Source organism: Gekko japonicus, unplaced genomic scaffold, assembly GCF_001447785.1.
Source record: "Gekko japonicus isolate JY-2015 unplaced genomic scaffold, Gekko_japonicus_V1.1 scaffold1341, whole genome shotgun sequence".
NCBI lineage: Eukaryota > Metazoa > Chordata > Lepidosauria > Squamata > Gekkonidae > Gekko > Gekko japonicus.
In genome coordinates, this window is record NW_015169817.1 from 276,744 (window position 1) to 301,737 (window position 24,994).

The 24,994-nt window shown below is 41.4% G+C and overlaps 1 protein-coding gene across 2 annotated transcripts in view; it reads left to right on the forward strand.

Moving 5' to 3' along the window:
• The window catches only part of LOC107115472 (cytochrome P450 2J2-like), a 66,271-nt gene that overhangs the window by 20,480 nt on the left and 20,797 nt on the right, over positions 1 to 24,994 (forward strand). The window contains exons 3-4 of one of the 2 annotated variants that reach the window (XM_015417189.1): positions 5,958 to 6,107; positions 18,152 to 18,312. In XM_015417189.1, coding sequence (XP_015272675.1) covers positions 5,958 to 6,107; positions 18,152 to 18,312 — 311 coding nt within the window. The remainder of the gene's footprint in view (positions 1 to 5,957; positions 6,108 to 18,151; positions 18,313 to 24,994) is intronic. The other variant, XM_015417190.1, reaches the window with a different exon arrangement.

Below are 24,994 nucleotides of genomic sequence, written 5' to 3' on the forward strand. Positions count from 1 at the left end.
AAGGTACTTTTATCCCTTTCTCACAATACAAGAACTCGTGGGCAATCCATGAAATTGCTGAGCGGTCGGGTTAGAACGGATAAAAGGAAGTACTTCTTCACCCAAAGAGTGATTAACACTTGGAATTCACTGCCACAGGAAGTGGTGGCAGCTACGAGGAGCTTCCGGAACGGCGCGACAACGGGCGGGCGGGCACTTGATGCGCTCCGAGCCGCCTGCACCTCTATTGCTTTTTTTGAGTCTCCCAGGTGTTGGGAGAGCTCGACCAGCAATTTCCGACAAAGTGCAGGAGCTTGAGGCTTGTTTTTGGCCCGTCCCGTAACCTGGCAAGTGCGGGGGGGGGGTGACAGGGTTTGCCCCGAAGCAGGAGCGATAGACGGAAAGAACATGGCTGCCATGTTCAGTTTAGACGCTGCCTCCGGTTTTTAAACATTTTCTTTCTTTCTTTTTTTCGTCGTTGTTTATTCAATACTTCACATGGGAAAAAAGCTTGTTTTTTTCTACGCATACATTGGTCAAGTTGACTATATACCCCGGATGAACTTTTTTCCATGTACATGAAGAAAGCGGGTACAGAAAATGCTGGGAAATTAAGAGTGTGGAGACCTGAGAGGGGTAAGAAAAACTGTTTACAATATTACTACCCTTTAAAATTTATGCAACTTGGCATTTGGATCTTCTTAATTGGAAAGTTATGTGTGTTAGAGGGCTGAAGTGAAGAAATGGAGGTAGTAGATGTGAAAGAAGAGATGGAGGGAGATGTAAAACTTTGTGATCTGACGAGGGAATAGTGGGAACAGTTTCAAAAGCAGTTGGTAGAAGAAGCGATAAAAACATTTAAAATGACTTGTGAAAACTTGTTGAGAAACTCCCACAATGATTTGTCAGAGGCACAGGAAGACAAAGAAAAAACACAGGGAACTCAAAGGAAAGACGAACTGCAGGAAAGAGAACAGGAAAGAGAGACATCAGTTGTTCAGACTTTATTTATAAAAGAAACGTCACAGGAGCCGGATGCTGCTAAAGTTTCTGTGGTGGAGCAAGGAAAACTGGAAACAGGAAGAATACAAAAAGGGATGTTGAGCCCATTTAAGAGAAAAAGGAGGAAGCAAACAAGGGGGGAAAAGTAAAGAAAGGAATAAAGAAACATGAAGTTCTCAACCAACTAAATACTTGGGACTATGGAGAGAATAACCTGGAAATTAAAACGCAGGAGTATAAAAATAGACGTCATGCAGAAGAGAACAGAAATAATCAAGAGAAAAAAGAACTGGAATACAGTATTGTGGCAAGGTCTATGTTTGGAAAATTAAAAAATTATTATTTGCCTTGCTTTCTGAGTCTTGCCCGGAGTCTGGAAACCCTATATGATAGCTGAATTAATGTGATATGATATCTGTGTTGTGTGGGATGGGGTAAGAATAAAAGTGGGTACTTCTAAGTGAGTGTAGATAAACTTACAATAAAGTAACTGGATATGAAATCTATGAAGTGGTAGCAATTTAGTCAAATTGTTAAGGATTAATAGGTCTAGGATTTATTATGTTACTATATAAATAAATTTTGGAATGGTACTTGTCCTAGAGAATTTAAAAAGAGTCTCATGACCAGAGTAATTATGAGATTGAAGAGATGAATAGTCCAGTCGATGATATGTTTATAGAATTATTGTAGTAAAAATTATGTTGAAAAATAGCCCTGAATAGCTTAACTGACTGTGGGCCTCAAAATCTTGAGATAGAGAAAATGAGTAATGGTAGGAAGGTAGATGGGGTATTTGAGAACTATGAAGATTAGAAACATTGATGATGATATTGAGGGAAATAAGGCTGGTTAGTATATGAATAGAAATATACTTTACAAAAGTAGGAATATCTCTAGGATTATGATATAGTGAACATATTTGTTTTTGTTTTGTTTTTTGTATTTACTTTTGGGATGATATTTTACATGACTGCAAAGCTAAGTTAAAATGGATTTTATTGTTAGTAAGAGTGGTATTACTATCAATATGATGACCAAGGGGATCAGTAAGTTTACTATTTATAAGCTTTCTGTATAGAGGAATGTTGGAATGGTATTTGCCTTAGGAAATTTTTAAAGAAGCCCATGATTAGAGTAACAGATGTTTAAATTAAGAGATGAATAATACAGCTGATGGTGTGATACAATAAACAGATTAAATTTACTAAAAGTGATTGATACATAGATTTGAATAGTTTAGCTGATTGTGTGTTGCAAAAAGTAGAATGAATTTACTAAAATGTATTGTGATATGTAGAAAACTGAGTAATGGTAGGAAAGTAAAGAAGGTAGTTGAGAATTATGAAGACCAGAAAAAATCGATGAAGACTATGAGGGATGTAAGGTGAAGCTATTGTTGGTTAGTAAAAGAATAGAGATATTGTAAACTCTGACTATATATAACCAAATTGTAAGCAATGTGAAGTATTGAAAATGAAAGATTATGGTGATTTATGTATGTGTGTCTATTAAGTATGAAAATTTAATAAATATAATTTATTTGAAAAAAGGAAGTGGTGGCGGCTACAAGCATGGACGGCTTCAAAAGGGAATTAGATAAGCATATGGAGCAGAGGTCCATCAGTGGCTATTAGCCACAAGGTATAGATAGGGGCTCTGGAGCAAGGGACGCACTGTTTTCTTGGTGCTTGGGGGGGGTCAAAAGTGGGAGGGCTTCTAATGTCCTGGCCCCACTGGTGGACCTCCTGATGTCACCTGGTATTTTTGGCCAATTTTGAGGCACTCCCTTCTGCTGTACTGCAAGGTAAATTTACTCGAGTTCCAATGCATGAACGTATATGCCCATGCATGGCTAATATGGTGGAATCAATTACTCATGTCCTCCTGTTCTGCAGATTCTATCAGGAGGAATGAGACCATCTTATACTACCCCTTCTGTCTAGATTTAGCCCTCTGCAGTCTTATCTTGACTTTAGGCCAGAAGTCCTTCATAAATTCCTCTTAGAAGATGTTCAGAGCTCAGTGACTTGCGCTGTGGCAAAATTTTGTTTCTTAGCTATTAGGAAACGTAAACTTATTTTAGCTGAAAAACTTGTATGATTCTCTAATTAATATTATTTTATTTTACTAATTTTATTAATTTTCCCTTTTTAATGCTTTTATACTATTCCCATGTTATTAATGTTTTAATCCTTCTTATATCAGAATTGTACTGTTTTATTGATTAAATTCATCAATGCCTTGCTTGACAGTGTTACCTCAATAGGTGGTCTCCTTTTTATTTGGGGGAATTAGAACATAAGAACATAAGAGATGCCAATGTTGGATCAGGCCAAAGGCCCATCCAGTCCAACACTCTGTATGACACAGTTGCCAGAAATACCAGTGCCATCAGGAAGTCCACCAGTGGGGCCAGGACATTAGAATCCCTCCCACTGTTGACCCCCCCAAGCACCAAGATGACAGAGCATCACTTGCCCCAGAGTCCCTATCTATACCTTGTGGCTAATAGCCACTGGTGGACCTTTGCTCCATATGCTTATCTAATTCCCTTTTGAAGCCATCCATGACTGGCTTTTGAGCAAGGGAACCTTTACCTTTACCTTTATGCTTGTATTCGCTTAAAGGAGAAGGAGCGAGAGGGTAACTCAGGATCTTGACCAATGTTTACAGGGTTTTTTCCCTTAGAGAACTCTCAAAATTAAACCAGTCTGATGTGCAACTGGAAAGGGGTTTATTGAAAAAGAAATAAAAAAGCAAAACATACACAAAACAAAAGAAACCAAGGTAGCTCCATGAACAGCTTTCTAAAGACTTGGAAAATAAGAACTCGTTGAGGAAATGGAAGGAGGGTGTAACGATTCCTTGTTTATGTGTGTGTGTCTCTTTAAAAGTTTGGTTGCATGGCTGTATGATAGTCTAGAGTGGTTGAAACAGGCAAGTGAGTGTGATTGGTGATTGGCAGAAAGGGGGAGGGGTTTTAGAAAATGTGTGTCAGTCAAGAGTTACAGTTTAGACAGTTGAAGAAGACAGTTAGAGAGTTAATTAAGTTCTGTGTATGAGAGGAGTGAGACACATCCCTGTGTGGGATAAGTTAAGTTCTTAGTTCTGTGAGAGAAACAGAAGTTCAGTTAAGCTCTGTGTATGAAAGAAGTGAGAAGCTGTTCTGTGTGAAAACAGTTAAGCTGTCTGTTGATGTTGTTCAGAGAAGAAGAAAAGTTTAGGAAAGGCTGTATGTCCTGGAGAGAAACAGTGAATTTACATGACCTTGAGTTAAAGTTACAAAGTTACATGCCAAAATCCCTGACAGGAAGGGAGCAGAGCTTGCGTGAGACACCAAAGAATTTATCAGAATATTCACATTACCAGTTACTTTGTTCTACACTGTTATTTATGAGTTATATCAATAAATCTACTTTTATTTAAGATACCAGTTCTGAAAGAAATACTTCCTCAGGCACCACATAGACCCTCATGAAAGCCTAAAACCTTGACCTACCTACCCAGTGATAGAAATATTATAGGATAAAGGTTTGGAAAGCCTTAAATTTCCTGGTGGCAGCCGGATATACACAGTAGAACAAAACATAAAGAACACTTTTAAAGTAAAACCAGACCTCCCCAGTAAAGGGGTCATCACAGAGGGGCTTATAACCAAGGATGAATATAAACAAATAGCCAGTGCTTGTAGAGGGAGAATTAGGGAAGCTAATGGTGTGCTGCCATCCCTATGTGCAGGGCTCTAGTCGGGGGGGAGCTCTCAGGTACGGAGCTCCGGAAGAGAACCTCTAGGGGGCGGGGCGGTCACGTGGTGAAGCCCCGCCCCCTTCTTTACCCCGCCCTCTGCTTCGATCCTCATTCCGTTTGGGAATGAGGATGAAGCAGGAGGGTAAGTAGCCGGGCCTTCTGACACACTTCCGGTGATGTCAGGGGGTGTGGCCTTCTGTCACTTCCGGTGATGTCAGGGGGCGTGGCATATGCAAATAAGTTATGCTAATGAGTTATGCTAATGAGCTCCGGCAGCTCTTTTTCTACAACAAGACCCCTGCCTATGTGAGTCTGGTGTTCATCAAAGTAGTCCTTAGTGACATGAATTGCTGCCGATGTGTTGGGATTGGCAGCATTCTGGCACATGTTCAGTTTTGAGAAAGCCCAATTGCTGAACTGAACAAACCTGATGATTGGATGTCATCTGCTCACTACAGCTGAATAAGGTGCGTTCAATTGTCAAGTATTGTTAATTAAAAAAGCCTAAAAATGTGGGTGGTCAAGATTACTGGAATAAAGCGAAATATATTCTTGGTACTACTCCTGAATTTTTTAATGCTGGATGATGGGGATGAATGAGGGCTTTTTTCTTTTCTTTTCAGAAGCATATACAGGGGGTGCCAATATCAAAGACACGTCACTGAACTGGAAAAAGACAGATTCTGCATAGGCATTGCAGTTCTATTATTTTGAAAGAAGGGATAAATATTCAACATATTAACAAATGGAATGTATTTATTTATTTGATTTATATCCCACCCTCCCTGCCGAACCAGGCTCAGGGCGGCTTGATTAACATGTGGAATTCACTGCCACAGAGAGTGGTGGTGGCTACAAGCATGGAACTGGATAAACACGTGGAGCAGAGGTCCATCAGTGGCTATTAGCTACAAGGTATAGATAGGAACTCTCGGTCTGGGGCAAGGGATGCTCGGTATTCTTGGTGCTTGGGAGGGGCAACAGTGGGAGTGCTTCTAGTGTCCTGGCCCCACTGATGGCTCCTGATATTTTTGGCCACTGTGTGACAGAGTGTTGGACGGGATGGGCCATTGGCTTGATCCAACATGGGCTTCTCTCATGCTCTTATGTTTACAAATATGCATATATAATCAATCAGTTTGTTGTTTTCTAGTCTGACAATCTAAACATTTTTTAAATGCAATTTCTTTGAGGACTGATTTCACATTGGTTCTTCATGGCTTTAGGTATTGCACTGTCAAACGGTCACACCTGGAAGCAACAGAGGAAGTTCGGGCTAGTCACCATGCGGAAGCTGGGACTGGGGAAGAAAGGCATGGAGCACCAAATCGAAGAGGAGGCCCATCAGCTTGTCGAGACTTTTGCACGTGCGAAGGGTATGTGATATCAGGAAATTAGGGCTAGCCCATGGTTGCTGTAGTCTACCTTTTTTTCATTACTCACTGGAAGTTTGGATTAATTTTACTTACACACTGGACCACAAATAACCAGTAGATTAGAAGTTACCATATTAGGACAGATCAAAGGAAGTACTTCTTCACACAAAGAGTGATTAACACATGGAGTTCACTGCTACAGGAGGTGGTGGCAACTAGAAGCGTGGATGGCTTCGAGAGGGAATTGGATAAACATCTGGAGCAGAGGTCCATCAGTGGCTATTAGCCACAAGGTATAGATAGGAACTCTCGATCTGGGGCAAGGGATGCTCTGTGTTCCTGGTGCTTGGGGGGGGCAACATTGGGAGGGCTTCTAGTGTCCTGGTCCCACTGCTGGACCTCCTGATGGCCCCTGGTATTTTTGGCCACTGTGTGACAGAGTGTTGGACTGGATGGGCCATTGGCCTGATCCAACACTGGCTTCTCTTATGTTCTTAACTGCAAGCTGGAATATATTGGAAATAAGTTCTTCTGAGCATAATGGGGTGGTGAATGCAGGGAGAGCCACTGGCTGCTCTCCCTCTGTAGCAGAAGTCCTGGCTCTCTTACCTGGCCCCTTCTGTTGCCAGACGCGCTTTTCTGCATGAAAAACACCAAGCTATTAAATGTGCAATTTAGTATTTAATTGTAATTTTTAAAATGCTTTTCCTTAGCCCCTTTAAGGAGACATTTGACCACAAAAAAAGCAGCATATAAATTCTATAAATTAATAAATGAATGGTTCAGAGCATGACTATACCTAATTCAACATAGCGATTTGTCCGATCTGATCTAATTTGTTACAGCAAGAGCCAGTAAAACAGTACAATTCTGATATAAGAAAGATTAAAACAGTAATGTTATTGAGGCAATGAACATAAAATTAAGCAAAATCCGGAGCACAATAGAGGACAGGAGGGCTTGGCGTGATGTGGTCCATGGGGTCGTGAAGAGTCAGTCTCAACTGTGCAACTGAACAACAACAACAACAAAACAGTAATAACACAGCAATAGTATAAAAACATTAAGAGAAAATTAATAAAATGAGTAAAATAAAATAATAAGAATAAGAGAATCATACTTTTTTACAGCTAGAATAAGTTTATGTTTCCTAATAGCAAAGAAATAAAATTTTGCCACCGCGAAGTCACTGAACTCTGAATGTCTTTTAGGAGGAATTCACATAGAACATCTGGCCTAACATCAAGATAAGACTGCAGAGGGTTAAATCTAGACAGAAGGGGTAGTATAAGATGGTCTCATTCCTCCTGATAGAATCTGCAGAACAGGAGGACATGAGTAACTGTAATGAATTTTTAACTAGAGTGTTATAGCAAATAGTCTGGTTAGAAAGATGGGGAATGGACCCCAGGTGTATTTTGAAGCAAAGTCATCTCAATGTATGTATTTTAATCTACTTGAAAGACTATTTCTGTATGTTGTACAAAAGTCAACCATTGTACATCAGATACTGAGCCCGCATAGCGGGGAGGGCGGGGTATAAATCGAATAAACTAAAATAAATAAATAAATAAATAAATACCCAATAACTCTCCACCCACACACAGACATACATGCGTACAGAAAGCAGAAGCCCTCAGGCACTCTCTCAAGCTCTTCTCATGAATAAAAACACAGATAACCTCTCATTAACGAGTGCATAGCACAATTCTTCAGGAAGTGAGAGAATTCATCACAAAGATTAAGCAGTGAAGGGCACTCTTTACTTAAGGACATAAGAAAAGCCCTGCTGGTGTTGGAAAATTTGGTAAAAATAGTTAGATATTCAGAGTTTGCAATGAATCATTGTTCACTGGAGAGGAGGCATTTTCTTTCTATGTAAAAATTTTTATTTCTAAAGGGAAGGGTACAAGAGAAATCTACAAAACAACAAACACAAGACTACATCCTTACTGTGTCAAGTACAACAACAGACTGACCACACAGTTGGTAACGAAGATTTTTCTTTCTTCTTGACCCTAGAAGGAAATCACCTGAATACATTAACCAATGATTGTGAGTAAATACACTCCAGTTTCCTGAGCTTTCTCCCCATTGGCTTTCTGCCAGGCTCCCTTCCAGGTCAATCTAAACAATAGTACACAAGTTAACCTTTTAACCCTATAATGACTGAATTTAGACCTTGCAACACACATATTTCCAACATCTGGATCAAACCAGTGGTCCATCTAGTCCAGCATCCTGTCTCACATAGTAGCCAACCAGTTCCTCTGGAGGGCCAACAACCAGGACAATAGAGGCCGAGGTCTTCCCCTGATGTTGCCTCCTGGCACTGGGATTTAGAGGTTTATTTCAGTCACCATGGCTAATAGCCACCTATCCTGCATGAATCCGTCCAATCACCTTTTTAAAGCTATCTGTGCTATATCTTAAGGACCACTGTCTAAACTGTAGTCAGACAGAGTCTAACATTAATCAGTGGTGATGTGATGGTGATTGCATGGTCTCTTTTTGAAAATTGCCTTGAGGGGCAGAAAGAAAAGGTAATTGCATGCCACACTCACAAACACCAGTATGATTAGCTTTTGCAAGGAGTAGTACCCAGAGCAAGCCACCAATGTTGGGAGGCCAGGTCATGGCCTGGCACCCTGGGAGGTTTTTTGGGGGGCAGGCACACTGGCATGATGCCAATACACAGCATGACTTCCGGTGAAAACCAGAAGTGGTGTCCTTTTTTGGGGGAAGGAATGCTCTGGGATTCACCAAAACTCTATGGTTAATGATGAAGTTTTTGACAAACTCCTGAGTGATGCCTTCATCATAATATCACTCTGGTGCCATGCTAGCCCCATTTGTCCCAGATTTCCTTCCACCAGCCTTTAATTGCCTGGCATCCTCCACACCAGCTGTCAAACTCGGGTATCTGGCATCAGGACGGGTTGGCTGGCTGTGACAGTTATATTGTCCATACCTGATTTATTCTGCTTGCATTCTGTATCCTTATCACTGCCCTCACCTGCCATTGCATTCCTAAGGGGGGGGGGAGTGTGTGTAGTGAATTAAGGAGGCTTGTTTGATAATTTTCCTAAGGGGCCCCAAGGCATCATTCCCACAAGAATTGTCCTTGAAGAAAGTCTGTGCCTGGCTAGTTAGTGGCTGTATATCTTTCAGAGTCACTTAGAGCAGAGAACTCTGTTCAAATGTCTTTCCGTTCTAGCTGCTGTTTCTCACAAAACTTTCCCCAGACTTATCTCGCCAGTAAAAACTTGGAGCCTGTAGGAGTGAGATTAGAGTTCAAATGTTCAGGAGCAGCCAGCCTGGATAATGTAAACAGCAAAAACTAACGAAGATAAATTACGAAGTGGGAGTAAGAGACAAAAAATAAGAAAGTAACTTGCGGAGCGTTGTTAATCAGTGCTGCAGCCTCAGCGCCATCTTGGACCCTTTGACCAGCTTTCATGAGTCCCACTGTAGTAATGCTGACGTTGATGTGCATGGAATTTTGGGGCTTTACCAATAGTTTGCTTGTCCCGCCTTTGCAAATCAGTCCTAACAAAGAGCTTGAACCCACAGCTTCTCATATCTCTAAATAAAGCATTCGCTGGTAAAGTGTGTGTGGAGAGTGATTTGAATGGGAACCTGACACCAGCTAGCCTTTTCATAACAACAATATCAGTTCTTGATAAAAAATTTCCCATCTCGGGAGTTAGAAGTAACCATTAACTATATTACACGGCTTCCAAACCATCACTTCTCCGGTCATTGTATTGACTCATCAAGCAGGCAGAGAGCTTATGCCGTAGAAAAATAGGTCGTTACACTAAATGGGCAATTTTCTCAGTGGAGGGTGGTAAGCAGTGGGGTACCACAGGGATCAGTACTTGGTCCAATGCTTTTTAACTTGTTCATTAATGATTTGGAGTTGGGAGTAAGCAGGGAAGTGGCTAAATTTGCAGATGATACAAAGTTGTTCAGCATGGTGAAAACCAGGGAGGATTGTGAGGCACTCCAAAGGGATCTGTCAAGGATGGGCGAGTGGGCGTCAACATGGTAAATGGGGTTCAATGTGGCCAAGTCCAAGGTGATGCACATTGGAGCCAAAAATCCTAAATATAAATACACATTGATGGGGTCTGAACTGGCAGAGACTGAACAAGAGAGAGATCTTGGAGTTGTAGTAGATAACTTACAGAAAATGTCAAGACAGTGTATGACTGCAATAAAAAAGGCCAATGCTATGCTGGGGATTATTAGGAAGGTTATTGAAAACAGATCAGCCAATATCATAATGCCCCTATATAAATCAATGGTGCAACCTCATTTGGAATACAGTGTGCAATTCTGGTCACCACACCTTAAAAAGGATATTATAGCTTTGGAAAAAGTGCAGAAAAGGGCAACTCGAATGATAAAAGGGTTGGAACACTTTCCCTATGAGGAAAGGTTAAAGCGCTCAGGGCTCTTTAGCTTGGAGCAACGATGACTGAGGGGTGACATGATTGAGGTTTATAAGATTATGCATGGGATAGAGCAGGTAGAGAAAGAGGTACTTTTCTCCCTTTCTCACAATACAATAACTCGTGGGCACTCAATGAAATTGCTGAGCGGTCGGGTTAGAACGGATAAAAGGAAGTACTTCTTCACCCAAAGAGTGATTAACACTTGGAATTCAGTGCCACAGGAAGTGGTGGTGCCTACAAGCATGGACGGCTTCAAAAGGGAATTAGATAAGCATATGGAGCAGAGGTCCATCAGTGGCTACTAGCCACAAGGTATAGATAGGGACTCTGGGGCAAGTGATGCTCTGTCTTCTTGGTGCTTGGGGGGGGGGGTCAACAGTGGGAGGGCATCTAATGTCCTGCCCCCACTGGTGGACCTCCTGATGGCACCTGGTATTTTTGGCCACTGTATGACAGAGTGTTGGACTGGATGGGCCTTTGGCCTGATCCAACATTGGTGTCTCTTATGATCTTATGTACACCTATGCTGTAGAAAAATAGGCAGACATGTTGTTTAAAGAAAGGTGTTCCAATCACTTAGTCATGCTTATTGTCTCTCCTGTCCTTTGTGCCAGCTGCACAATATGTTTGGGATACAATGATCAGAACTGTACTCAGTCATGCCAGTGATGGTTGGCTGCAGCTATTGAACTTATGAGGCGTTGTGTGTAAATTTTTGCATTGGGACTGAAACCCTGAGTACTGAATACGGGTGTGCCAAGCCAAAACAAGACCCGAAGCTTGGTGTTCTGTTTCGACTCGGGAATATCTTCAGTGATCCTGAAATTTCAGGATTGCTGGAAGATTATGACCGAAAATTTAGGCAGTATTTTGGCTTTCCGGAGCTTACAGGCTCGTAGGGAAGGGAAGACAGACAGATGAAAGCCTGGGGCTGCAGCCAGCCTGGCTGTGGGCTCCTGCCCTCCCTCGCAGGAAGCATAGGATGCAGAAGCAGTGAAGAAGGAAGGAGAGTGTGTGCCAAGGTGGGGAGCTGGCCCATAGCTGCAGTTGGGCTATTCGGGGTGCCACCTCCTTCCTTAAAGGGCCAGCCCCATGAGTTTATTTTGAGAATAAGATTTTTGAGAAGAATCTGGGGGACTGTGCGCATGGCCTCCCCCACTTCTTCTCAAAAGCATTTAAAGGTGGGCCACGTGCTCCCCACCAATCAGCTGAAGGCCCCTTTAAATCTTGCAGGAGGGGAGGGAGAGGGGTGGCCGATGGCGAATGTTTCTTAGAAATCACTAAATTACCAAAACCTTATAACAAATGTTACCATAATTTCAGTTAGAAAACAACTGAAAGGTAAATTCGATTAAATATAGCTTGGACACTGGCCCGTTGCTACAGTGGGGCTATTGGGGGCTCTGCCCCCTTTTTTAAAGGGCCAACCCCACGAGGTTTTTTAAAAATGTTGTTTTAAAGAATTTTTTTGAGAAGAATGGGGGCCCACGTGCACACACACCGTGACACGGCAGGGCCAGGGAGCGTGAGTTAAACAAGTCAAGTCCAAAGCCAGTCCGAGGTTCAGCCAATAGTTCAAGCAGCACAGAGATTTAAACAAGTCCAAAACAGTTCACAAAGCCAGCGTCAAACATACCATACGTCATAGTCCATAAATCAAGTAAAGCCAGAGTATTGCAGAGCCGAAGTCGTGGTCAAACAATGCCAAGGGTCAAGGAGCCGGAGTTTAGAAGCAGAGTAACAAATGGTCAAGGTTTCAAAAACCCGGAGCAAGATTGCCCAGAGCGTCTGGTCCTGTCAACTGAAGTTGCCAGTACAAATTGCTTCAAGCAGCAGGTTTGTTGATATAGTGTGCTGGCTCGTTAACTTGTTATCTTCGTGGAGCAAGGTCAGGCCACTGTTAAAACTCAGGGCTGAATGAGCGTCTTCCACGCATGTGTGCAGCCTTGCATCGCTCATTCAGCTCCTGTCATCTTTGACTCCAGAGCTGGTTCACAGGTAGGGGGGAGTCGGGTGGTGATCTGGTTGAGTCAAGCAGAGCCTGATCCGGCGCAGGTGTCTCCTGGGAGGTTCTATCCTTCTCAAGACTTACAGTGTCTTCTGTTAAAGGAGCCAGTTCTTGGCTGTTAGGCTCTGCCTCTATGGTCACATCAGGGGCTTGTGGTGCCCAAGTCCACTTGTTCCTGGCTGTCAGCTGCTACATCAGGGGCAGGCATGACACACTGCTGCTTCTCAAAAAGCATTTAAAGGGATAGTTCAAATGCTCTCGAGAAGAAGCGGGGGATGGTGTGCCCCCCGCTCCCTCCCTCTTCCAAGTAAAGGCCCCTCCCGCAGGAGGGGAGGGGTGGCCGGTGGCAGTCAGGATTGGGGGCGGATTGGAGCTGACATAAAATAATGGCAGCCCCATCAGAAAATTTTTTGCCCCACAACCCACAAAATACTGGCTATGGGCCTGGTGGGGATGGTGAATTTATAATGCTGTTGCAGTCCTTTAGATTTTAAAGTTCTCTATTTTCACTGAGTGGTAGTACTGGGGTCCAGACTCCAGGCACCAGTACTACAGCTACTATTTTCAAAGAGCGCTAGACCTAGAATCTGGAGTTCAGATGCCAGGTTTACAACCCACTGAAACCATTGGTAGTATGGGAGTCTGTGCAGAACGGCGCTGCGAACGGGCGTGCCTTGGATTGCTCCGGGGACGCTCGTTTCCACCTTGTTCTTTTGGGAGTCTCTTGAAGTTCGGGAGGGCTCCGCTCCATTTCCTGGAGGGAGACGGAGTGGCAGGGGGCTTTGCTTGGCATCTCTGCTGATGGCAATCGTGGGGGTCTCAATGCCATGCCCCGAAGCCGGGACAAGGTTCGGAGGAGTCATGTTAATGGCTCCATAGCAGCGACCAACCGTTTTTTATCTTTATTTCATTTGGATGTAAGTAACACATCGCCCTCAAGAGGTTTTTTTTCCTTTTCACGTATTTTCATACAAAGCTATACTTCGAGGTAAAACCCCCCCTTCCTTTAATTGCCCCATAAAGTGTTGGGAGAGCGGCTATGGACAGATTGGGGCTATGAATGAATGAGAATTTTCAAAGAGGCGAGGGCAAGAAGAAAGAGAGCTGTAGGACAAGAACAAGACAAGTGAAAAAGCCTTAATAGCTGAAAAACAGATTACCACGGAGATGGAATTCTAGGAAAAAATAGGTGAAGGTGTGGTAGCCTGTTTGGGTGAAAGACTTAAAATGGCGGCGGCAGGAGAAGAGGAATAATTTGACCTGGATATACAAATAGGAGAGCTTACTTACGAGCAATTTAAAAGGTTTTTGACAGTTACAATCAAAGAAGCAGTGACAACAGCATGCAAAAACCTGTTTAAAGAATCTCGGGACTTACAAACTGACTTGGCAAATGTAGACGAGGAGGACTTGAAACAAGATTCTCTTTATATTGGTTGAACATCAAGACTATGGCCAGGAGAGAGATCTTCCAAATAAGCAATCTCCAATCACACAAAATTTGGGCCAGAAGATGGAGACCCATAGAGACTATCATGTAATAATAGAAATGAAAAAAGGATCTACCTTAACTGCCCTAGTGAAAAATAAAAATAAAAAGAAGCAAGAAGAATTCAAGAGATGATGAGAAAAACTTTAAAAAACGTAAAAGAAAAGTAATTGGTTTATGGAAACAGAAAAGGGAAAGCTGGGATCTGAGAAGACAAGCATTTAAAGACATTAGGCATTGAAAAGAGATCCAGAAAAAGAAGATGACATCAGAAAGATACGGGAATAAATGTGGCCAAGAATTTTGTGTGTGCATAGGATATTTCTCCTTGTTGAAATAATGGCTGTGAAAAAGGAAATGGCTAAGGATGAGCAATTTATAATATATGTTGTCCCAAAAAGTAATTTGAAGATGTACTAGAGATCATGATAAGGCTGAAAGTTATATTCTTTTTTTTTTTGGTAAACAAAATTTTATTATTTTCCAGTCGTAGGTATTCAACATTTATCCGTTATAACTTTAAAAAGAAACGTAAATAAACGATTACTTACCCTACAATCCATACACCTTCCCCCCTCCTGTGGCTTCCCACAATGCTTTCACCCCCTTCCCCTTACTTATATATATTTCATCAGTTGCTAATATCATATTTCTAATCACTTTAAAAAATAACATCTTTTTGCTTAGTATTGTTCTAAACACAGTAAATTTTTTGTCACATCCCAGTTCTTTTCCAGATAGTTCTTAAAGTCCTTCCATTCTTCAAAAAATTCTTCGTCTTCTTTGTTGTTCAATTTCTTAGTAATTTTGTCCATTTCTGCCATGAACAGAACTTTATGTATCCAGTCCTCAATTTCTGGTACTTTTTCAAGTTTCCAATATTGTGCATATAGCATTCTTGCTGTCGTTATTAAGTACCAGAATAAGGTTTTTTTTTCTACATTGACTTCTTCCATTTTTAGTCCCAAAAGCAGAATTTCCGGTGCTTTTTTAAAAGAGCATTGTAGTATCTTCTGCATTTCACTATGGAAAGTTATATTCTTTTTATTATTATTACTATTATTTTTTTCTGTCTGTATATGGCACTCTGATATATTAGTATTTAATATGAATTCAGTGGATTAATAAGGATATGAGTTGGGAAGGGAATGGTTATAGAATGGTTATAGAAATCCCTACCTTGTCGATTATTATAACTTGTACATTGAATATAGCTGGGATTATAATTTAGTGGTAGGTAATATCCCAATTTATGGAATTTTGATTTATTATTTGGGGTTTTATTATTGACTCATTTTGTTTAAGTATATTCCTGTCTAAGCCTTGACATGAATGAGCTGAATTGTGTGGGTACAAAGGTATAATTGCGTCATTTAGGGATGAAAATGGAATTAAATTTGGGTATTTGGATATAAGATTAACCTAAGTTCTAGTAATAGGATATAGATTTAAACTTTGCTTAAACTCTAAATGAAACTTAAATACTTTGGATAATTATAACAGCTCCATAGTAAAGAAATAATCTTAATATGTAAAGAAAATAATTACTATGAGTTTGAAATGTTGAAAATTTATAGATATAATTGGGGAATTACGTGAGTTGTAATATTATGGGGATAAAAACAGATATGGGAGTAATGTACTGTCTTGGTATGAGGTTTGAAGTGCTCAAAAAAAATTGGTGAACTAGGTGTATGCTTGTTGGTGTCTTTGTTTGTATGTCACGATTTGTGGAAACCAATAAATATGTTTTTTTTTAAAGAAACCATTGGTAGTAGAACTGGTCTCCAGAAGGAGGCTACATTTACTGGAACACAATATTCCTGAAATATAAAACTTACCCAAAATGGAGTCCCAAAATAGCATAAGTTCTCCCAGGATTTCAGGATATTGGTAAATGTTCCCTTTCTGAAATACTACAACTAAATTAAAACAAAAAAAAATTGGCAATATGTTGTCGAAGAAAAATATACAAAAGAGCCTCCTCAGGAAAGCTCCGCCATTAGCATGTTCACAGCCTGGGGAACTCCTACAAGATAATGACTCAGCCCTACCCCACCTTCCTGAGTAGATATAAATTACCTGCTGTATAGGAATTTATCCCACACAAGCTTGTCCGGGAATGAGAGGGAATTCTATACTTTTACAATCACATTACACAACAACCCAGAGAGGTAGGCTACCCTCTCTGGATTTCAGAACAATAAGCCACCAGAACCTCTTTTAACTAGAGTCCCCTCCCAGCCTAAGAGCAAGGTTCAGACTCTTAGCTAGCCTCTGAGACTTTACAATTACTATCACAGTGGTAGCGCTGTGTGGTCAGCGTTTAGGCACAGGAAATAGACTAGGAATCCCAGTTACAACATCAAACACAAGTTAGAAACAAGAATAAGTTTTTATTCAACACAGAGCATTGCAATTAGACCATAAAGATTTCAAAATAACAACCCTAAGGCAGTTTGCCTTAACTGAACATTAATGCTTCATATTTACCATGTCAGGAACATCTACAGTCCAGGGGTCCAGGGGATCTTGAAGGGAAAGCCCATTTTTGCACACCATGTGCTCCAGTTACCAAGCAGTTCTTTGTTCTCCCACAGACCACATGTCCAGGTGCAATAAAATAAGCAGGAAGCAGAGAGCTCATGAACAGGAACAAGAGCAGCAGAGAGAACCGAAAGAGAACAGAGCTCTCTCCCATTGGGAATGACCAGTTATAGGCCCATTCCAGTCACAATCAGCTGTGGCCAGGCAGCCAACTGCGAGTGGGCAGGGTGTGTCCAATTTGTTGGTTGTCATGGGTGCAAGTGGGGATAGGCTGGACATTTGCAGACCCCCTCTGCAGTCAGGTGACTCCAAACTCCAGTCTCCCCATTGGCTACGTGACTTTTTGCACGCTGGCCTAGCTTCCAGCATGGAAGTGTGAAGAATGTGTGGTTATATGGCAGGGCTATAAAGTTTCTTCGGCCAAATGTGAGGCCATATGGCTTCAACAGGAAACAAGGCACAGCAGGCTATCAGCAAGACATCCCAGGGGAAGACAGGGGCTTTTAGAAATCAATATTTCTATACACCTCCCTACAATTTTTCTTCTCACCTTGACACAGAAAGTATGCCATCTTTCTGTGTTATTCCTCTGAGGGTGAAATAAGACAAAAAAGTTGCCCAACAAGTTATCTGAAAATTCTAATATTAGTTGGGAGCTGTGTTCAGCCACTTGTGAATTGACTTTGTGAACAGAAAGAATGACTACAAACTGAGATGTGACAAAGACTCTGGTCGAAACGAACGGCTAAACTCTCGAGCAAGTTCGTCTGGATGTGCAACAAAAAAGAACATGTATTAAATTACCAATATTTGCATAAGTATATTGAACTTGTTGGGCAACTTTTTTGTCTTATTTCATCCTCTTGAGTTGCCGGGTCCTTGTTGTTGATTCCTCTGAGGGTGCCAGTCACAGCTACTGGTGAAATGTCAGGTCCTACAATGCCAAGACCACAGCCATACAACCCGAAAAATCTACAATAGCTTAAAAAATTGGCAGTTCACCCCCCTAGTATTGAAAATGCCCCACCCCTGAGGGTCTGGTCTAACCTTAGAAAACAAAATTAGCTGTGGAAACAGACTCCATATGGAAGCAACCGCTTACAAAATATAGTTGAATGGATGTGGTCCAAGAATGTGCATTACATTGTTCTCAACAAATTTCACTGGAAGCATGGCTCTAGAATGTAAAAAAATCTCTTCCTAGCACACAAGTAATGATTTCAAAGGAAGAAATAAAGACCTTGGAGTTCTGGATGCCTTCTCAAAATGACCTTTAATAAAACTGCTGAGATTGGACATGGGGAGATATTTGTACATATTGTACATTTTGGAAAACACCTTGGTGCATTTTAACTATTTTCTAATACATAAACAGCTTCCAAGATTGCAAAGTCCTCTCTCTCTCTCTCTCTCTCTCTCTCTCTCTCTCTCTCTCTCTCTGTGTGTGTGTGTGTGTGTGTGTGCTAACTCCACTATGAAACCCACTGAGTATTCACAGAAGGGGGGAATATTAATATTTCACAATCAACTTTATTTCCAGGGCAGCCATTTGACCCATCAGTGCCCATCACTAATTCTGTTTGCAATGTGATCTCTGCTGTGGCTTTTGGACACCGGTTTTCTGCTGAAGATAAAGAATTCCACAAGCTGCTAGATGCTATTGAGTATATCCTAACATTTGTAGGTAGCATCACTTATGCTGTAAGTGTATTTCATTTCTCTTGCTTTCCTATTGGATCAGGCAGCTATCTCCTAGATTTCCTTCCCTTCCCGCTTTAATGTGAACACTTGACTCGAGATGCAGAAGAATTTCACATATTCATTGGTTAATTCAAAATTGATCATTTGAAGGGGGTTCTCTCAACACTTCAGTCATGAAAGAGTTAAACTGTTTATTTATGCTAATTCTTAGCTAGTTAACTAATATTTCCCACCAGAGAAAAGGAGGTGTTATTCCTAATGAGATAAGTTTGGGAGCTACTATTAGCTGATCAGTATATTGAGGATGCTATATGTTGTTTTTCATGAACATAAAAGGTGGGGACTTTGGGGGTAAATATTTTTTTTAACATGTATTTATTTGGTTTTTATGCTTAACAAACATACATACATACAAGACAACAACAAAACATAGATTCACACAACAACTGGATTCTCGACACTTCACATTGATCAAATGGCTTAGTTATACATAAATATATGTTCTCTCTAATCTTTTACCCATAATATTTGTTGCATTCCCCAGAATCTTTACCAAATATTCTAATCTGACTCAATCTTGCCTCTCTATTTTTCTGCCATAATTCCTTATAACCTAATATTTTATAAATATATCAACCCCTATTTTATCTATTTAAATTTCTTATATTCAATCATTCTAATTTGATATCTTCAGCAAAAATAGTCACCTAATTAATCACACTTCCCATTAAATTCATTTTCATCATTATACCATCATTATTTCACTCTAATCCAAAGTATAAATACCATACCAAAATTAAGTAATAAAACAAGATGACCTGAGTATTAATCTTAAACACTATGATCATCACCTTTCATTCTCAATACAGGGCGGAGTAACAAACCAGTGTGTTCTAACAACAACCTACATACAATTTCCCACTACTACACCCACGAAATTACTTCTTAATCAATCCTAATTACTGCCTAATGCTCTAATCCCCAATTTAACTTCCATAACAAATGTAATTTATATAATAATATAATATACACACTAATTTTAAACCATCTAAATCATAATAATACCTCTGTTACTTTCAATGAATTTCACTTCCAATTACATAGGCACAAACTTTGGGTTTATTCTCTATCCATTTCTTTGCAATCCTCAATCTACTCCTGGACATAAATTCCCAAACCAAATTATAATATAATATCCAACACATTAATCTTAAGCAACATTAACTAATAATACTACTTTTTGTTTCAGCCAAGAATTTCATTTATCATTTACTTATAGTGAGGGGTCAAATACCAATTTTAAATTCATACTCTACCCTCACAGCCATCTTTTTGTATACCAAACATCAATAAACCTCTATAAGCCAGGGAAGATTATTAAATCACATAAAATAGTCAACCATCATTACAAAAACACTAAATTCCAGTTCTTTTTTATCTTGATTTTTTGCATTTTCTTCCAAATGTCCTTTCCCTCGAGGGGGTTTTAGCGAACATTTTTCCCCTCTTCGTAATTTCAACTTTCCTTGGAACTCCAACCCACACTTTGGGACTTCCACCTTCTGTATCTCCTCTTCTATTTTTAATAGTTGAGTAACATCTGAGTCTCTTTCCTGTTCTGTTTCCTTTACTTCAGCCTGCCATTGCAATCCTTGCATTTGCTTCTTATTCTCCTCCTCCTCTGCATTTAAACTATGAAGATTTTAAAGGACATTTTCACAAGCCAATTTAAATACTAGGCTCACTTCTTTTAACAGGTTTTTTTGGAATTGTTCCCACACGGGATCACGAGCTTTGGTATCTTGCTCAGCCTCCTCAATAGCGTCCACTGCCTCCATTTTTCCCCCTCACTCCAACACCTCAGCATACGAAAACTTTAAACAAACTTGCATTTCCTGGGGTTTACTTATGAACAAAACTCTTCAAACAGAAATAATAATAACAATAATAGTCCTTGATAGAAAGTTCTCTCTCTTACCCCCTTCCTGATTCTTCAAATTTCACCATTCTCTCCCAAACACATTATTACGGCCGTCTGTCCATATAACAAGGAAAATCCACCGGGGGTATAACCATTCACTCTCTTCCTTGACCTGGGTCAGCAACAGATAATCTTTTCAATGTGAAACATCCAATCGCTTAAACAAAAATGTTTAAAGTAAAAGGCTGGCTGCTGCTAATCAGGGAACATGGCGTCCATGTCCCTGCTCTTCTGATGCTCCCGCTTCGAGGCACATCGGCTTCACTCCCCATTCTTGCCAAGAACACAGGGGGTGGGGGGCGACCAAGCTCCTGCATCTTGGTCTCCCTCCAAGAGACCCAGTGAAGCCCTCTCGGAACCCGGGAGGCTTCAAAAGAACATCAGAAAATCGGGCAGCTCGGGAGCTCCCGAAAAAACCGCTCGTCGCAGTGCCGCAACAGAACCGGATCCCGGGACTTTGGGGGTAAATATTTATTTATTTATTTATAGTCACATTTATAGCCCACCCTCCATGCAAAGTAGTCTCAGGGCGGCTTCCAACAAACACAACAATACAGAATAAAAACATAAATAATACAGAATTAAAGCACAGCATTTAAACTTTCTCTCCCTTTGTTCCAACACACACACATGAGTTTTAGCAAACAAACAAGCAAGGTATAGAACTAGGAACCTCATCAGGACTTTGTTATTATTTTTAACTCCATGTAACCCATCCCTATTTTCTAGTAAACCTTTCTTAAAGCTAATTACATACATGTGCTGCATTGCTTTTATTCCACTTAGTATATTTACTCTGCAAAAAGTATCCAACAAAGGGTTATGGGCACCAGCACACTTCTCCTGTATAGGAGAATATGTATATGGGAGAGAATGGGGAAGTTTGAAGAATCAGGAAGGGGGTAAGAGAGAGAACTTTCTGTCAAGGACTATATGTGTGTATTAGCTTGGTAGCATCAGAGAGCAGAAAGATTTTTTTGAGCAAGATCAACTTTTTGGTTTTTGCAGATATTATTTTTCCAAACCCTGTTGGATTACAAACAAAGAGATCTCACACTAGAGCTTTAGAAATGCAAACAGCTGAGAGATTGTCTCATTTTGTCTGCAGTCTGACAAGGAAGGAGAGAGCCAAGTGTGTCTGCTGATAAAAGAACCTTCAAACCAGCTCACACAAGCCAGAGGCCATGTCCGCCAATAGAAATGATGCAATCAAAATAGAACAGCTCCCCAGTCAGCATCACAATCCATAAGTGAACAATCAAACCCCTCCCTCTCACACATTCCAAAATCAAATGGCCAAAATGACCTAATATGGAAGTTTAGAGTGGGATGTGCTTTGGGAATCCAGGAAGGTATGCATGCCATTGAGAACGATCCTCCCCAAAGTGTGGGAGAGCAAGGGGGAAAATGTAAAATGTTGATATGAAAGCATGTTTCATAATTCTAAATTTTATCTCTGATGAAGAAACCTCTCTGGTATCCAGCTGTAAAACTGCAAAATAGATTTGAGACAAATTGGTACAGAAAAACGTGCAGTTTTTAAGAAGGAAATTGTATAATATTAGGCTACATGAAGGAGGTTATGTGTGTGCACATTTAGATGGCATTATGCACCTTGTTTCAGAGTTACAAGCTGCAGGAATCGAGAGGATGTCACTATTCTGAATAGTTTTCCCAGTTCCTATGCTAATCAAATTGCCATTCTGGAGTCAAGAGACAAAGGCCCCAGTCACACAGGTCAGATAGCGCGGGGGGAAGGCATGGCTGTTTGCCCTGGAGCAAAATAAAGCACGGGAGCCCGATCACACGGTCCCCTGAGTCTTCACACTTAGGCTGTTAGCTGGTGATTACACGGCAATGCTGGAGAATGGCAAAGAAGCAGTGCGGTAAGCGTTTTGCGTTTGTGCGCATGCGCAGTTTCGCAGAGCAGCACTGCTTTCAGATATGTGTTTGTGCACATGCACTTATAAAAAACATCCGGTTTGCGACAGGATGTGGATGGGCCCCGGATGCCACAGGATACTAGTGCTCCCGCGATGAGACGCTCGCCCCTGCCCCGTGTTTTCTGGATACTAGTGCACTTTCCAAGGTACTTTTTTACTGCCCATCATTGGCGGGATGCCACGGGTTGGCCACAGGTGCACTACGCTTCCCAGATGTTGTGGTGTGATTGTGCCCCGAAAATCCGCCTGACATTCGTGCCTTTAGTGCGGCAAATCCTCCGTGTGACCGGGGCCAAGGTAGACATTTCTTATACGCTGAGTTTTCTCAGAGACGAGACTATAGAGATATTTGTTTCAGGAATTGCAGGAGGGATATCTGCTTTGAAATTAAAGCATGAAAAAGAAAGTGTTGTATGTTTTAACTGCAAGAAGTGAGGTCATGTAGCAAAGTTTTGTAGAACTAAAGTGAATATGGAACAAAGAGAAAGGAATGCACACGTTTCCACTCAGAATGCTGCTTCAAGCAAAAAGACAGAGCAGAGTAAAAGAGATAGGAGAGGAGAGAGGAAAGCTTCTAAGTGTTTTACATATGCTGTGTCTCGAAAAGAATGAAATGTAAAGGATTTTTGGTTGGTAGAGTCTGGATCCTATGCACATGTCTGTCATGATAAAAATTGTTTTGTGGAATTAAATGAAGGTTGAAGGCAAACTTTAATCCAAGCTGGTGGAAGTCCATTGCCTAGTCAAGGAGCTGAAATTGCAAAACTAAGAATTTTCAGTACCAAAAGAGAATTGATTGAAGTTCTTTTAAAGGATTGTGTTTTTGTACCACAGGCTGATCAGAATTTGCTGTCAGTTGATAGGATTGTGAAACAGGGAAACCGTTTCCTCATTGAAGACAATGTATGTAGGATCTTTCATCCTGAAGGCAATGTTGAAATACTGGCGGAGAAGAATAGTTGTTTTTACTACTTAAAATCAGATGCTGAATCAGTGTAATATGAGGCCAAAGAAATGTCTCCATACTAATTGTGTGTTAGCATGGCACCAGAGATTGGGGAATAGAAGTCCTAAGTCTGTGGAAAAATTATTGCAGGAGTGTCATATTGAAATGACTGAATGTGACCAAATGCAGGGTTGTTATGAAATCTGCTTTAAACTAAAAGGCAGAGCACCTAACTACAGCAAACAGTAGGGTGTGCACAATGAGAGGCTGTTGCAAAGAGTCTATTCAGACCTAGTTGGTCCCTTAAGGCTTTCAACTGGAGGAAATAAGTACATTTTGACTTTTATGGATGCAGCAAGTCATTTTGTATGTGTGTATCTGATAAGATCCAAGGATAATGTACTGGGGAACTTTTAGAACTATATTTCTGCTGTGAGAAATAGATTTAATAAGGCTCCAGAGGTCCTGTTTACAGACAATGGGATGGAGCATTGTGGCACTGAGGTCCAAAGGTTCCTGGAAGAGGAAGGGATAGAGCACAATAGAACTGTGCCTTATTCTCCTCGGCAAAATGCCTCCATTCAATGGCTTAACTGGAGCCTTCTAGAAATTGTGCACTATCTGCTCTTGCAAGCTAGTCTGCCTGACCACTGCTGTGCAGAAACAGGAAATACAGTCGTTTATTTGCACAACAGAATTCCATCAAAGGTCACAGGGGAAATGCCATTTGAGCTGCGGTATGGAAAGAAACCAGGACTAATATATTTGAAGTATAAAAAGAGAGAGAACCATGGAACACAGAGACAAAAATAGATACAAAACCATGATAAATTACTATACTTCACTGATTCATAATATTCATGAAATATTTCACATACTAGCAGTAAAGCCCGTTGTGAAAGCAATACAACGGGATCTAGAAAGAGGCTCTGGGGCAGTGCTCTGGCTTTGGGCAAACAGTGTCAATTTGCTGTGGTGACCTCAGCAGGGTATAATGACAGAGTCCACTGTTTTCTCCAGAGGAACTGATCTCTGCTACCTGAAGAGCAGTTGTAATTGTGAGTAATCTGTAGCCCTCACCTGGAGATTGGCAACAATTGTTACCCAGGACAAAATGGCTGGTTTGGAGGGTGTAGTCTATGGCATTCTACCTGTCTGAGGTCCCACCCCTCTGCAAACCCCACCCTCTCCAGGCTCCACCCCTCAAATCCCCAGGAATTTGTCAGCATGTAGTTGGCAACCCCATCTCCTTCCCAGCTAGCCACCAACCTACCATTATCTGCCCCTTTGACTTCAGCTGACTTCTGCCCTCCCTTCTGCAGAGCAGTTGTAATACTGAGTGCTCTCCAGCCCTCACCTGGAGATTGGCAACAATGGTTCCCTATGTGAGACTGACTGGTTTGGAGGGTGGAGTCTATGGCAGTGTACCTGTCTGAGGTCCCACCCCTCCTCAAACCTCACCCTCTTCAGGCTCCATCCCTCAAACCTCCAGGAATTTCCCATCTGGAGTTGGCAACCCTATCAGGATTGGCCCCAATGTGTTTTCTCCCAAAGGCCAAAGTAGGTGACAGGACCAAGCTTAGTTGCCTACCAACAGGCACTGAGGGGAATGTAGGGTTGCCAGCTCTAAGGAGGGAAATACCTGGAGGTTTGGGGGGTGGATTCTGTAGAGGGCCGGGCGACGGAGGCATCGGCCTTCTGTCGCCCGCCTTGCCCCCCCAATCTCGGCCCGGGCACCCGCGGCTCCCACCAGCGGCCGCCCGACTCCAGACTCCCCCGCGGCCACTCCAGCCAGGCGACGGAGGCATCGGC